The sequence below is a fragment of the Peromyscus leucopus genome, chromosome 23, assembly GCF_004664715.2.
Source record: "Peromyscus leucopus breed LL Stock chromosome 23, UCI_PerLeu_2.1, whole genome shotgun sequence".
NCBI classification, from domain to species: Eukaryota; Metazoa; Chordata; class Mammalia; order Rodentia; family Cricetidae; genus Peromyscus; species Peromyscus leucopus.
Window position 1 is genome coordinate 25,545,995 of NC_051082.1, and position 16,149 is coordinate 25,562,143.

Below are 16,149 nucleotides of genomic sequence, written 5' to 3' on the forward strand. Positions count from 1 at the left end.
AAATACCTGAGAGCAGATCCTGGCCTCATCCCTCGAGACCAGCCTGGACTGATGGCTAGTGGGACACGGGACTTCCCTGGGAACAATGTCCCTGCAGGGCTACACTCTACTAACCTCTAGCGCTCTCTCCTCCACTTCCTCTGCTTCTACAGTTGGTTCTGAAGATGGAGACTGAGAGACATTGCCCACCACAATGCGGCCACACCTGAACCTGCCCCAGGACACACCTCATAAGAGTGCTCGTTCTCTTGGACCTACACCCCACCCACAGACTCCACCACGAAGCAGCTAGAGGTCACTACCCCGTCCCCCAAGAGCAGGAGAAAGGAGAGAGTTAGAAGAACGTAGGTAGGCAGGCCCTGAAATGCCAGCTTCTTGTACCCAGAAGACCATGTGAACAGAAAGAGCAAGGGCGGCTTGGAGGCTGCTGTCTAAACAGGACCAGGAGGGCAAGGGGAGACACCAAGGAGCCCTATTAAAAACCCAAGCCAGGGTCTGTCCCTTAACAGGCCTGGAGCCTTAGGCTTCGCCCTCCCTCGATCTCTGCAGCTTGGTCTTATCTTCCAGAGTTGTTCAGCTCCTGTCCACTCTTGCAGCAAATGCACTCAGACACCTGCCAGCACCCTCCTCATACTTCCTTTGACGTGACCACCTCGGTGACTTGTCCCCAACCACGCCTACAAACAAGTCAGAACGTCTCTTGTCTCTTTCCGGCATAACTCACTCTTTCAAAGTCTGAGATGTCTTATCCAGAAATAATTATATTTAAAATGTACAAGCTACACAAGATAAAAACACTCCACTTACAATATTTTACAAAATCTTTTTGGAAATCCTTTCTGGTATTGACAAAAGCACGTCCTCTCTCAGTTCCAACAACAAACACGTCCGTCTCGTACACGGCGATGCAGGCCACCTCAGCCTTGGACTTGGCCAGCTCTTTACACTGAAACCGAAACAGTCAAAGTCAGAGTACACGTAGCGATTTAAGTACCATTGCTTTCTAGTTAAATCTAAAAACCTAACGCTAACAATCTAAACTCATCTTAATATGGTGAGTTGGAGGCCAGCCTGGTCTACAGAGCAAGATCCAGGACGGGCACCAAAACTACACAGAGAAACCCTGTCTCGAAACCAAAGACAAAACAAAATAAGAACAACCACAAAAGCAGAAAACCTTTGTGGGTTGAAGTCCGACTCCTCAGGAACAGGCTCAGATCTGCAGACCTGCACGTGCGAGGCCTGCGGCAGAGCAGGGTCCAAAGGGTCGCTGCTGCTACACTGGGCAGGACTGGGACTCTCGACACACTGAGGTGATGCTGGTCAAGAGCAGCCAGAGAATTAGTGCCACCATCCTGAGAGGAGACCTGAGGCCCCCTCATACGGCCACTCTGCAATTCCACTCCTAAGATTTCTTGCTTTTTTGGAGTATTTCTTGGTATACTGCAATAGGGCTCATTATATGCCCAAACTATGCTAGAACACAAGATCCTCCTGCCTGCCTCGGTTTCCAAAACGTTAGGGTTCTACTCAGTTTCTGATTGACTTTTCTAAAGCTACTCCAGTGAGATTTTGCATGTGTGTGTGTGTGTGTGTGTGTGTGTGTGTGTGTGTTTGAGCCAGGGTTTCTCTGTGTTGTTTTGGAGCCTGTCCTGGAACTCGCGCTGTAGACCAGGCTGGCCTCGAACTTACAGACATCCGCCTGCCTCTACCTCCCGAGTGCTGGGATTAAAGGCGTGCACCACCACCGCCCAGCTGAGATCAAGTATTTTTTAGAATTTGAGGGCCAAGATGTGTAGGGTATAGCACAAGGTTGGAGCCACGCCTAGCTTCCCCCAGCAACATAATGTTCGAACACACAGCAGTAAAATACGACTTGAAAGCTCAAATCTTGGAGTGGGAGGATGTGGCTCAGTTGGTAGAGGGCTTGCCTAACATAATCCTAGCATTTTGGAGCAACTGAGACAAAATGATCAAAAAGTGCAGGGTCAGCTGGCTTTAAAAAGGCCTAGGGTGCTGCAGAGCAGTAGAGTGCTGGCCTAGCAAAGGCAATGTCCTAGGTTTTAATCCCCAGCAATGCGATAAAAATAATTAATTAAATTAATGTTTCATAGGAACACAAGCGTTTTGTCTAGAAGCCCAATCCTATCCAACAATGAACAACCAGTGTCTCACCATGGACTCCAGGGCAGACATGAGGAACGTCACCACCATTCTGCTCTCCGAGGACTCCTCATCTTCAGCAGGTAGTGTGGACATCGCTACTTGGGCCATGATTCCTGCACAAGAGAAACACCAGAAAGTGAATGTGGGAAACCCGCCATGACCGATTCTCCACGAATCCCCAGGGACCCATCACAGCCCACGGCACTCAGAGCTTCATAGTTGCCCAAACTCTTTTCCTTTAAGATAAGATACATGCTTAACTTTCCATGTTGTGTCATTTCCATAAAATTAGTTTAACGTCACATCCCAACTAAACCCAGAAGATGGCCGGGCCCAGTGACATGCTCTCTAGGGAGAGCGCCATACTTCATGATCCAATTCCCAGGAAAGCAACCAACTTTCTGCCTCTCCCCTGTGTGCACTGACAGGAGGAACAGATGGCGGTACTGAGGCTGGGCGAAGCCGCTTCTCTCTAGGAAGGGAACAGGATGCAGGGCACTGGGTAGCACCCAGAACTCTGTAACACAGCGCATTACTCACTTCAGAGATAGTTTTTGGTACTACAGGATCAGCAAGAAGGCTCAGCCAAACTTCAAACAACAAAAAGTTATAAACTAGTAACCACAGGGAAAGATGTAGAAGGCTTAGAACCCTTGAAATTGCTGGACAGTGGTGGTGCACACCTTTCAAGAGGCAGAGGCAGGCAGATCTGTGAGTTCAAGGCCAGCCTGGTCCACAGAGCAAGTTCCAGGACCACCAAGGCGACATGGAGAAACATTCTGGCGATGGAGGTGATGGAGGTGATGGAGGTGGTGGTGGTGGTGGTGGTGGTGGTGGTGGTGGTGGTGGTGGTAGAGATTATGTAATTGAGCCATTCCACATTTGGGATTGTACTCTTACATTCTTAACAGTCTTAACAGTGGCAACACTCCAAAGCTACCAGTATGTGAGTAAATGAAATGTGAGCTATGCATGTAGAGTATTACTCAGTCTTTAAAAGAAGGATACTGGAGCCAGGCGGCAGTGGCGCACGCCTTTATTCCCAGCACTGGGGAGGCAGAGCCAGGATGATCTCTGTGAGTTCCAGGCCAGCCTGGGCTAGAGTGAGTTCCAGGACAGGCACCAAAACTACACAGAGAAACTTTGCCTCAAAAAACCAAAGGGGGGAGAAAAAAAAGAAAAAGAAAGAAAGGACACTGGGCTGGAGATGCGGCTCAGCTGCTGAGGTGCTTCCCTGGCATGCATGAGGGCCTGGGTTCTGCCCCCAGTCCTTGTGTACAGCTGCAGTCTCACCACTAAGAGTCAGAGGCAGAAGGATCAGGAGTTCAATGCCATCCTTGGACACGTAGTAAATTCAGGGCCAGCCTGGGCTAGTGATCCTGTCTCAAGAGAAAAAAAAAAAGGAGGTTCTGACTTGTGGTTTGAATGAGAATGGCCTGCACAGGCTCATATATTTGAACAATTGGTCCCCAGTGGAAGGAACTGTTTGAGAAGGATTAGGAGGTGTACCTTGTTAGAGGAGGTGCCACTGGGGGCTTTCAAAAGCCCAAGCCACTCCCATTAGCTCCATCTCTATTTCTCCCTCATGCTTGCAGATCAGATGTGAATTCTCGGCTCCCGCTCCAGCACCATGCCTGCCTGCCTGCCACCTGCTGCCATGTTCCCTGAGATGATGGTCATGGACTCTAACCCTCTAGAACCGTGGGCCCCAAATTAAATGCTGTCTTTCATAAGCTGCCTTGGTGCTTTTCACAGCAGGAGAAAAGTAACTAAGATATGATTCACGCTGTAACACAGATGAACCTCAAGAGTATTTCAAGTGAAGTAAGTCAGACGCAGAAGGCCAAGTGCAATGAACGCTTCCAGTCCCGAGGGGACCCAGAAGAGTCAAATCGTGAGGCAGAAGTAAAACAGTGGGAAGTGGGAGCAGAGGGGAGAGGCTGACAGGAAGGAATGAACTCAGGTGCCATTATGAAGGTTGGTCCCACACAACGTGAACAGTGACGGCCAGGAACCTCAATACTTGGACAACAGCCAAGGCTGAAATTTTTATGATACTATTTTGCCAAACTTAATTTAGAAGCAAAAACAAGGACCCCACACAGACACTCCATTAGCATTCAGCAGGGGAGACACAAGACAATCTGAGGTAAAATTAAACCAAATACTCTAAAATTGATTTTCTATAAATAGTATGCAAATCACATGTTGTTAACATCTTTCAACTTAAGTAGGTTCTAAGTTAAGCAAGCATTTTTATCATAAGATGAACTTAAGGAAGGATGACTGAAATACTAAGTTCTAAAATCCTCCTGTGTGCGTGTGTGTGTGTGTGTGTGTGTGTGTGTGTGTGTGTGTGACCGCATTGCAAACTGCTGGGCATGCCTCTAACAGGGCCCAGTGCTCCAGAGTGGCACTTACAGAGCTGTGAGCTCTGCAGACGAGCTCATGAGAATCCTCCCTCCCTCCCTCCCTCCCTCCCTCCCTCCCTCCCTGAGGGAGACTGTCTCCTGCTAATACAGGCTGGGGTCTGACTGTGCCTGCCTTGACACTAGACTCGGGTACCACCAGGAACTCACTTACACCCGCCTAGGAGGAAGGCTTTGTACTGAGAACCAGAGCCCCCCCAGCCCCACCTCACATTTACAAACAACGGTTAGCATTCAGGCATTTACACTGGCCTGCTCTTGGGGACCTAGCAGGGCACTTCCGCAGCAGCAGCAGCCAAGATGTGACACCACCGCAGCCACCAAGTTGAGCACTCTCCCTACGTGCAAGCACCATATCTATCCCCTTATAAAAGGCAGGGTTTTCCCAGCCCTCTCTCTTCCCTTCTGCTCTCCCTCAGAGGCTGCTTCTGCACACACACACCCATAAACCTCCCCCCAACAAACCTCCATGCGAGCTCTGTTGCATGGGGTGACTCTGGTGCTCCTTGCCTCCAACCCACCAAGGTCACCTTCCTCCAATAAACTATTACATTGGTGCCCAGGGTTGGTGTAAACACTTCCCTGGGTCCGCAGGAGTGTCTGTTGAGCCAGGCACCTTTCTGGTATTCTTGGAGGCAGAGGAACCTCCAACCAATCTTTAAGGCTACAGTTGACTCTTTTCACTCACACTCACCTCTGGCCATTTCCCATGAGTGGAGCTTAAAATCTCGAGCAGTCTCTCATCCTTTGACCTCGTTTGCAAGCCCTGGTACCAGGCAACCATGTCTCACTTGGGTTCAAAGCCCTTGGTTCTTGCATGACAACATACTGAACAGTTGTACCCACAATCCAATCCTCTCTGGATCCCTGGGACACCTGACCTTCAGGCTTTGGATTTTCTTCCTCTACCTCACTCATGGAAATTGCATCCTCCATCATACTTCCAAGCTCCACCCATGGGATGCCTTTTGGAAAACCTCAGACCTCTACACCTGGCACCTGACTTAAGGGCTTCTAAACCTATCTACCTTTGCAGTCAAATCTGGCCCCAATTCCCCTTCGCTATCAATCCAAGTGGCCGCTTACAGACACCCTAAGATCCCGATATTATGACGGGACCTTTGCAACTTCTGCCAGCGATCAGGTAGATGGAAGGAGGTACCCTATGTCCAAGCCTTCCCTCTGTTCTTCCTGTGCCTCCACTCAGCTCCTAGTAGCTATGAAGTCTGAAACAGAGGAACCCTCCAGTGCTCTTGACCCTGCTAATGAGCTCCACCTTACCGATCTCAATGTACAATTCCTCCTCCCCCTCCAGCTCCTTCAGTCTCCTCTTCCTCCTCTTCTGCAACAGTCCTTTCTAACCGTCCCAATCTGGCACCCACCTTCACTCCACCAGCAGCCTTCAGTCCCCGTTCCCCACTCCCGCTCCGCTGTGGGACCCCCTCCATCTCTCTCCACCCAGCCTAACCCGACCACAGTTCCCCCTTTGTGGGAGGTAGCTGGGGTGGATGGCCTGGCTAAAGACGCATGACCCCTTTTCCTTAAGTGAACTCTCAAAGAGGAATGCTAGTTCCCTCAGGGACAGCAGCCTGCCTCTGCTGGCAATTAGTCACGTCACCACCCGTTGCCAGGTGCCTTCCCACCGTCAGCTACCCGACACGTGCGCCCTTCAAAAATGCCCGCCAGGCACAGCTTGCTCTTTTTGCCTCTTTACCTTGGTCTCTAATTCCCTCTCTGCCTCTTTTCTCTCTCGTTTCTCTTCTGTGGCCTCGTCTGCAAGCCCTGGTAAGAGCATGAAGTGGGTACCTTTCAGCCAGCCCTGCCAAGCTGTGCCACTGAGCAAACACAAAACAGAGTTAGTGCAAGAGGTTTATTGGGGGAGTGGGAGTGAAGAGCGAAAGGATGAAAGGCTGTGTCGGAGTGGGTGAAAAGTTTCTGTACCCCATAAGCCTCTCCACTGACACAGCAATCCAAATCAGCCCAAACCAAACCAAATTAACAAAAACCCCCAATTTAACAGGTAAAGTGCTCCCGGATGATTTTCCAGCCCCCCAGAGAGGGGACTGGGAAGAGAGACCGAAAAACCACGTGTCTGTTTTCTAGGGTGCAGTTTAAATACCCTGTGGGAGTGGTCCTGAGCATCTCTGGGGGAGGAGCTGTGGGGCTTTCTGAGGGGCAGGGTCTGGGGAGAGAGGTGGGGGAGGAGAGTTGAGGTGGAGCATCCACCAGAATAGTGGGGACCTGAGAGAGGCAGGCAGATGAGAGGAAGAAAAGCAACAAGTCTCAAACATTTGGGGTTGGTATGGACTTTAGTATGATAATAGAAATATAAGGTTAGATTTTTACAAAATACTGTATATGTAATTCAACTCTGGTTTTAGAATACACTCTATATGGTGATAAAAATTTACGGTTACAAAAGGTCTACTCAGATTAACAAAAGCTGACTTAGAGATTTAAAGTAAGTATTTATGTCTTTGCCAAGTGTTCAACACTAAGCTTCTAGAGAATTTAGGTAAGTGGCAACATGTTTGATAAACAAGGTATTTGATAAATAAGATATATATATTCTATAATGGAGTTTCTGGTCCCCAGAGAGGGTCCCTTCACAGAGGTGGGCATTTGGGCAGAGGCCCCCATGGCTTGTCCAGGACAGTGCTGGCCTCTGGGCTCCCTCAGTCTCTGCTCACAGGCCCCACCCCAGCTCACAGGCCCCTTTCCCGTTCCCATTTGCCTTGGGGATCTTTCCCTGACATTATTACTTGTCTTCTCGGGAGACAGCCTTAGCAGTTTGGAACTAACTTGTTCCTATTTTTACCCACAGAATGGCTATTTTGGTTTCTTTACTGAGCCCATTATCTATGATTAAAAGGTTTTATTTTGATATTTATTCTGACAGGAATGGAATGTCAAGTCCTAGTCTTACAAAAGGTACTACCTTACTATATAGACTGTTAAGGAACACAAGTTAATAGTCATCTTATAAATGATTAAGTTCTTTAATTGTAGACATGAGAAGTACTGATATAATTACAGGGATAAGCCTTATTTAGTCCTCTATATAAGTTCTCAAAGTTAAGCTTAAAACAAGTAACTAGCCGGGCGGTGGTGGCACACACCTTCAATCCCAGCACTCAGGAGGCAGAGCCAGGCGGATCTCTGTGAGTTTGAGGCCAGCCTGGGCTACCAAGTGAGTCCCAGGAAAGGCACAAAGCTACACAGAGAAACCCTGTCTCAAAAAAAAAAAAAAAAAAACTAGAAACAAGCAAAATTTGTCTATGCAGATACACCCTACTACACAGATAGTCCTCAAATGCTTCAGAGATCGGAGATTGTGGCATTTAAATGTTTAACAAAAAAAAGCTTTTCGTGACAGAAAAACACGCCAGTTCCTGGCAGCACCCCTATCTCCTCCAAACAAGATGGATGGGCCCAGAACCTCCACCTGGAGCTTGCTTTAAATGTGGCAATGCAGCCAGGAAGCAAAAAACTGCCTTTCACCTCAACTGCTGCCAAGACCCTGTCCAGACTGTGGAAAACAGGACACTGGGAAATCGACTGCCCCGCTTTGCCTAGACAAGGCAGTCCGCCCCCCTCCCCCACCCAAGTTCCTACTCCACAAAGTCCGACGGACCTTCTGGGCCTGGCAGCTGAAGACTGGGGCTGCCCTGAGACCTCCTACCACCACGGAGGGCCTTGGGGTAGCGTAAGTGTCATTTTTATTGGATTTGGAAGCTGCTTGGTCTGCACTTGAGCTAACTCGGGTAAAATGTATCCTTCTCAGAACTCTGTCAGTTTAAGAGCAGCAGCCAAAGCTTCGGCTGCCTGCCTTCTGCCTTCTCGGTTCTCTGTGTAAACTCAGGCCACGGCCTCTCTCGGCTAGAGCTTCTACTAGGTCTAGACACAATGTACCCCATTACCAGACTCAGAAAAGAGCAGAACAGATTCCAATGTAGCTTCTTACTATTCTGTTATTTAAAGGAACTCACTTTGCAATGCCTTCTCTCAGTAATCAACCACCTGGGCAATTAGATACAAAGAAGGTGTTTTAAGGTGTAAAGTTTATGTGAAGATATAAAGGCTTAAGATGTGAGGATCTAAGAAAGATGTTTTAGGGACTAAGAAAGTGACTTAAAGTGTGTAAATGCAAGTTATAAAGTTATAAAGGTCTGAGGATGAGAAAGCGTAAGTGGTGATAAAAAGAAAGTGATCTACGGCATATAAAAGATGAAATGCTTCAGATGTCTTCCCCTTGCTATTCCACTGTATATTAACACTCCAGAAGTTCATAGTCTTAACATTGACCGATGGAACTCTGATGAGATATTCATCTAGCCCCGGCAGAATACCACTATTATCATAGCCAAAAGCTCAGGATTTTAAATTCCCTTTGGTTGTCTTCTATAGACTTAAAAGTGCTTCTCATTGTGCTAAAAACATCTGTCTAATCTATATACACTCAGTCTTCTGGATAGAGAAAAGAGCATTAGTGCTTTGAACCAGAATCATTTTTGGGTCCCCTATGTCTCAAAGGCGTGAATAGACTGCCTTCTCCACAATGTGGATTTCAGTACAGGTTACAAACAGCGGGGATGCTGATGTGTCTAAACCATCTTTTTGTAAACTCAAAAAATTCTTGTGAGCTCCAGGGAGTCAACTTGGATCCATCTCGAACAGGTCAGATACACTGTCAGATGCACTCCAGATAAGTATTGTCAATCAACAGCCTAAGTTTCCCGACCTACTTCCTATTTCTGAGGGTGGGATCTCCCCCACCTTCCCCTGGTCTTGGGACTCCCCCCCTCCCTTAATAACCAGGACTTAAGAAAAAATTCCCCTACTAAACTTAATCTTCTGCTCTGCCAGCATCCTGCCAGGTCCTCTCAACACCTGCATCCCGGACGGCCTCAAAGTGGCTAGCCCCAAGTGGTCCAACCAACCTTACAACTGCTTCGACTAGACCTGCACTTTCCTAGCACCAGACAGCAGTGAAACAGACAGCTATCCCAGGACTTGGCCAGCATCCCAGCTTTCTCAGGTTCCCCCCAAGATGCTGACACCCCCAGAAAGCAGAAAGCAGTCTAGAGTGTGACGCCCCCATTCCCACCTCACCAGCTATCCCTTCCTATTTCCTCACCTTTTTATAATAAACAAGAGGGAGGAATGTTAGCATTCAGGCATTTACACTGGCCTGCTCTCGAGGACCTAATCAGCAGCAGGCAAGATGTGACCCTGTAGCTACTGCAGCCACCACGAAGAGTACCCTCCCTATGCACATGCGCTATATATATCCCCTTAGAAAAGGCAACCCCTTCCCTCTGTGAAGGCCCACTGAGGCTTCCTAGTAAGACTTTATTCAAGGTCACAAGGTCTGGGTTTGCTTTACCCATCAGAGCTGCATAAGGGGATGATTTGACTATGGGCATGGTTACCAGGTATTTTGAAGGGTCTGCACTTGGCTATACAGTGTGCTTTGATCTTGAAAGGGGGAGGTCTTTTGCCTTGCCCCTTGGCATTGTATAAAAACCCCTTTGGAATAAACCTCAAGATGACTCGGTATTGACCCAGGGCCCTCCAGAAGCTATCCTGTGTCTCTTTCTTGTCTCCGCCTAGATTTCTATCTAATCCTTTCTCATTTCTCTCTCCTCGCCCCAAGAATCCTTCAACAGGTCGAAGCTGGACTCTGACAGACTCCTACACACCTCTCTCTGTCTCTCTACTTCTGTTCTCCCTCAGCAGCCACCTCTGCACCTCCCCAATAAACCTTCCAGTGAGCTCTGTTGCATGGTGTGACTCTGTGGTGCCCCTTGGCTCCAACCCACCAAGGTCGCTTTCCTCTGCTAAACTATTGAATTATACTGTCTCAAAAAACAAGGCCCCCATGACGACTGGAGACAGAGTCAGGAGATGGAGCCACAAGCCCGCAAACAGCACACAGGAAAGCCTGTGCTGCATTCTTTTCTCTTCGATAAACCTGTACAAATATGGAATATAGAGAGGTGTCATAATTAAATAATCGTTTTTCCATAATCACAGATATTCACTTAAAATATCCTGTCATTTCTGAAAGCTCATATTTCTTCTAAAGCTCACTTTTCAAACTTCCCAGCAAGGAATAAATAAATGAATAATTAAATAAATACAGAAGACGTTCTCATTTTACACTTGCAGGGCTCTGTCCAAGCCATGTGGCCCTAACTGGAATCAGAACAAAAAACTAGGATGATGTTTTATCTACTACCGGCTTCCAGACTTGCTTGCCATAAACCTGCCCTAAAGTCACCTTGATGTGCTTTAAGACACCGGAGAGCCTTTAATCCCAGCACTGGGGAGGCAAAGGCAGGTGGATCCCTGTGAGTGAGATCCAGGCCAGCCAGGGCTACAGAGTGAGACCCTGTCTCAACAAGAGAAGGGAGACATGATCAAAATATATTATATGTGAGGGCAAGCAAGTATGAAATTCTCAAATAAAGATCGTATTTATTTTTTGTCTAATCCAGACAAATGCCACCCCCATCAACAGCCCACAGGTGCCACCCACCACCTGCTGCTAACCTCCTTTTTTGGAGCTACTCAGGAGGGGGTGACGGACTCCTTGAAGGGAGAGTGCTCTTGACTGTAGAGGCAGGAGTCCAGCTGGGCTTGAGGGCAGGGAAGACTTTTGTCAGGGGCTCTAGTACCTCGCTGGCCCCATCTCTGCTGCCAAGAGGCAATTTCCTGAGCAGTCTTCCTGGGAGGGCCACTGACAGAGCCCCTCACCTGGCGACTGTCCCGTCTCACATTTCCCAGAAACTGCAGAGCCCAGGACTGTGCCCGGCTGTGTCTTCCATAAACAAAGGTGCTGGCCACCAACTCTGAGCTCTCATTAGCCCCAGTACCACTAGAAAAGGGAAAAGGGGAACTGATGTGAGAACGCACAGGCACAGCAGACCCTTCCTGGAGGTCACACGAGGGTCTGGCTCCCCAGGATGTGTGCATCTCCCACACTCCTGAGGAGGAGGGTGTGGGGAGAAGACATCCACCATCCACGGCAGAAAGTCTGCACTAGAGAAACAGCCCAGGGAGGGTCCTCCAGCGTGGGAGCCGGCAACCACACGCAGTTAGTCATATTGAGGCTAAGATGGAAGCAAATTAAAGGTTCAGTTCCTTCCTCAGGACCACTAGCCACATCTCAAATGCAGAAGAGCCACCTGCACCTACACACAGAGCGTTTTCATCATCACACGAAGTCCCCATGGACAACTAAGAGACCAAGCTATATGGAACACACTCATCTCCCTTCTCAGCCCCCAGAGGCACCCTGGGGCTAACAGAATGAGTCAGGCAAGGGTTGAACAGCAAGGACCCTCAGCCAGTAAGCAAGTCTCTCATCTCGGAGACAATGTTCTCCACAGGTTACTGGCACAGAACACCTACAGAAAAAGAAGGAAACGGACAGGTCGTCTGAGAAGAGACCGCAAACACAGCTCCAAGTCATGTGTCGGCAGACAAGAGCCTGAAGGGCTGGGGATGGAGCTGGGAGCTGCCGCAGGGGGCTGACCTTGTCCCAGCCGTTAGTGGATCTCCACATTCTCAAAGAGTTGTAGGTACCTACCTACCTGCACAGCAGTCTGTCAAATAATGCCATGGAGTTCTCAGCAGCTCAGCAAAAGTACCGTGACCTTTCGATCTCAACGTACTTTAAAGAGTCTACTTATTTAGAAAGAGTGAGTGTGTTTGTGTGTGCACACACTGTTTGTATATGTATCTGTACCTGCTGGGGTGCCTGAACAGTCGCCCCTGAAGATGGAGTTACTGGCAGGCATGAGCTACCCAATAAGGTTCTCTACAAGAGCAACCATCCCTCTTAACCACTGGGCAACACCTCCAGCCCCTAGTTTAACATTTTTAAAATTCTCAGTACTGAAACAAACAAGCATCTTTATAGCTGATATATGATCATCGATACCAGAAATGTTTAAACGTACTAACTCCATCAGACTTACCAACATTTAGGAGAGCTAAGTTCCTTTCTTTCTTTCTTTCTTTCTTTCTTTTTTTTTTTTTTTTTGGTTTTTGAGACAGGGTTTCTCTGTGTAGTTTTGGTGCCTGTCCTGGAACTCGCTCTGCAGTCCAGGCTGGCCTCAAACTCACAAAGATCCACCTATCTCTGCCTCCCCAGTACTGGGATTAAAGGCGTGCACCACCAGCGCCCGGCCTAAGTTCCTTTCTAAAGCATCTTCACTCTATACCCTGTGCCCATCGTGAAGACGATGATGTCCAATCCTGGTGCCGGCTATACACTATTTGTATAAACTGCCAATCATTCCAACCCTTGTTCTTCTTTTGATTCTGGAAATTGTTATGGTGACGTTAACACCTTCGGAATTTGGTTTTGGTTTTCGTTTTTTCGTTCATTTGTTTAGTGTAGGTAGAGGTAGGGATGTGCCACCATGGACATATGGAGGTCAGAGGACAGACAGTAGGAATCTGGTCTCTCCTTCCACCACATGGATCCCAGGGATCCAACTCAAATTACCAAGCTTGGTGGTAAGTGCCTTTACCTGCTGAGCCATCTTGCTGGCCTAATTCTGAGTGTTTTTATTTTATCCTTTGATTTATTTGTGAGAGTTTTAGCTGTATGTATGCATGTATGCGCACCATGGTATGCCCGGTACTGTGGTAACCAGAAGACCGTGTCAGATCCCCTGGAACTATAGTTATAGTCGGTTGTAAGCTCCCATGTGGGTGCTGGAAACCAAGCTTGGGTCCTCTAGAATGGGAACCAGTACTCTTAACCACTGAGCCATCTCTCCAGCCCATACATTCTGAGTTTTTAATGCAGCATCACTTTTGTTTGAAACCATTTATATCTATTTAAAACAATCACTTACTTATGATATTCTCTGCTTATTCTTGTGTCTCAGATAGTCCCTCTGCCTGACATCAGTCCTTCAGAACTGCCTTCCAGTGACAAACTCCGGTTTTGTTTGCTAAAAAGTCTTTTTGTGGGGCATTTTCACAGCAATGGAAACTCCACCTAACGGCTGTTTCCATTCTCCACACTCAAACCCTTCCATCTCTTTCGGAGTCATATTTTGTCCTCCACCGCTGTCTCTGTAAAGCCATCGACAGCGTCCTTCAAAGATAATCCCTGTGCACATAACCTCCACTTATCTCTAAGATGTTTTGTCTTCACTCTCTATGGCGTCACCATGTATCCAGGGCAGATTTCTTTCCACTCCATGTTTGTTACTCACAGGGCTAACGATGGGCTATATTTATATATGTATATATGTCTGGCTGGGGGAAACTCAGCCACCACCTCTTCAGACTGCCATTCTCCGTCTCCCATGAAGCCTCAGCCTGAGCCTCAGCCTGAGCCGGGCATCGTGGCTCACACCTTTAACCGCGCACTCGGGAGGCAGAGGCCAGGCAGGGCCACAAAGTGAGAGCCTGTCTCAAAACAAAAAGGCGGCTCAGCTTCCCTGTGCATAGTGGATACCTTCATCCCAGGTCTCTTGCCATCTCACCACTGCTCATTCTTCCCTCGCTGCTGAACCAGACTTCTTCTGACTTACCCTCCGTTTCACTCACTTCTGTCACGTTTGTGTTTCCTACCCCTAAAAATGTCTTAGATTTGTTCAGACCTAAAAGAATTTTCACAAGTCTCTGGTGACTAAAAGACCTCCAGTCTGGGCAGAGTTGTTTGTTATTTCTAGTGGTTCTTGCTCATATCTCCTATACTTACACATTTGTTTATTTAATTTTGTCTTTATGTGCTGATACCTTAATTCTGTAAAGCTGTTTATAATCTGAAGTCAGAATGAAGCCGCTTCCTCCCGGAATCACCACAAACAAGGGTCCTCAGCAGCCCTGCCCGCTGGATCTCACCTGAAGCATCCTACGTCTGACCAACGACTTCGATGCCTGTGCTGATTTCTCAACTTCTTACCCCAACGTGCTTCCTTTCCAAACAGAGCATGGGGGGCTCCCATTTCCATTACTGGCACTCTCGTTCCCTTGACTGCGTGTCTTGTGTGAAGAACGGCTCTAAGTGCACTGTCCAGCTGCGCCCTCTTCCTCTTCTCTCCAAATGCCTCTCTGGGGGAACATTTCTTGGGTTTTTTTCTTCAATTGTTTTAGATTTTTATTATGTGTATGAGTGTTTACCTGTATGTATTTATTTATATGTACCACGTACATGCCTGGTGCCCATGGAGGTCAGAAGAGGACATCAGATCCCCTAGAACTGGAGTTACAGATGATTGAACCACCACGTGGGTGATAGGAATTGAACTTTGTTTGTCTGCAAGAGCAGACAAAGAGCTCTTAACCACTGAGACATCTCTCCAGCCCTCTTAGGTTTGTTTTTAAAAAAAAAAAAAAAAATGTATAATTTCAGAGCACTCTCAGTTGTTTTCAGTAAGAATGATTAGTGCCTTAAATATTCTTTGTTGTACATATCCCTCCCCCTTCTCTTTTTCAAGACAGGATTTCTCTGTGTGCCCTGGCTGCCCTAGAACTTACTCCGTAGACCAGACTAACTCAGAGAGCTGCCTGTCTCTGCCTCCTTCCTGGGATTAAAGGCATGTGCCACCATGCCCAGCTGGAGTTACTATTTTATGTGTATGAATGTTTTGCCTGTATGTATGTTTGTGTGTTATGTGCCCACAGAGGTCAGAAAAGGGTATCGGATCCCCCAGGACTGGAGTTAGTTGTTAGCCAAAATGTGGGTACTGGGATCAAACCCATGTCTTTTAGAAAAACAAGTGTTCGTAACCACTGAGCCAACTCTCTAGCCCTGCTGTAAATATATTTATTGTCTAAATAACAGTATGAATTATCAGGCAGATCTTAAATTGTGAGATTACAAATTCCCAACTCAGGCCAACTCAAGTATAAAAGCAGTTTTATTAATTTAGTTAATATCTCAAGGTTGCACAGATTCCATGTACAGCTAGGCTCAAGAACACAAAATATATTGTCTGTCTTCTCCATTCCCACCCAAAGCACAAGCAAGAGCCTCGGGCCACAAGCTTGCCAATGCTTCTACCATGACCCCATGGCAAAAACAATGTGTTAGTCAGGAGCCTAGGCTGGACCAATTTCAGTGACTAGCCACAAGAGGATAACCCAGGACCAGCTGTGATCAGCACCAGTCCACTGCAAACTGAACACTTCTCACAAAGCAAAGGCAGCAGCAGTATCCTGGGAAAGAGATGGAAAAGCAGGCCAGGCACCAGGAGGACCTCCTCCTCCTGCTCCTCCTCATCATCATCATCACCACCACCGGGGACAGGGCAAACCCTGCAGATCCTGGTTTGTTCCGGCTCAGACACACACCCAGAACAAAGCTTCACTGTGAGCCAGGCCCGGTGAGACTGACAGCAATTTTGAAATGCACTGTGAGGAAGGAGAGCCAAGTGGGGTCATCCCTGCGTACTCACCCTCAGGCCGCCTGTCATGGAAATGAAGACTGGCCCGGGATGGGTGGCATCCTTGCTCTCTGGCCAACTTCCGCCACCGTGCACAAAACAGAGCCAAAGTCTGGGCTGCTGCCACCTCTGCAGTG

General features: G+C 47.9%; 1 protein-coding gene across 16 annotated transcripts in view; it reads right to left on the reverse strand.

Annotated features, from left to right (window-relative positions):
- The window catches only part of Gtf2i (general transcription factor IIi), a 93,943-nt gene that overhangs the window by 66,643 nt on the left and 11,151 nt on the right, over positions 1 to 16,149 (reverse strand). For all 16 annotated transcript variants that reach the window (XR_005089816.1, XM_028870125.2, XM_028870121.2 and 13 more), the window contains 2 exons: positions 2,176 to 2,279; positions 808 to 946 (listed from right to left, as the gene is read on the reverse strand). Coding sequence is in view for 15 of the 16 variants with exons in the window: in XM_028870119.2 (XP_028725952.1) it covers positions 808 to 946; positions 2,176 to 2,279 (243 nt within the window). In the remaining variant the exon portion in view is untranslated. Of the gene's footprint in view, positions 1 to 807; positions 947 to 2,175; positions 2,280 to 16,149 lie in introns of those variants that run through there.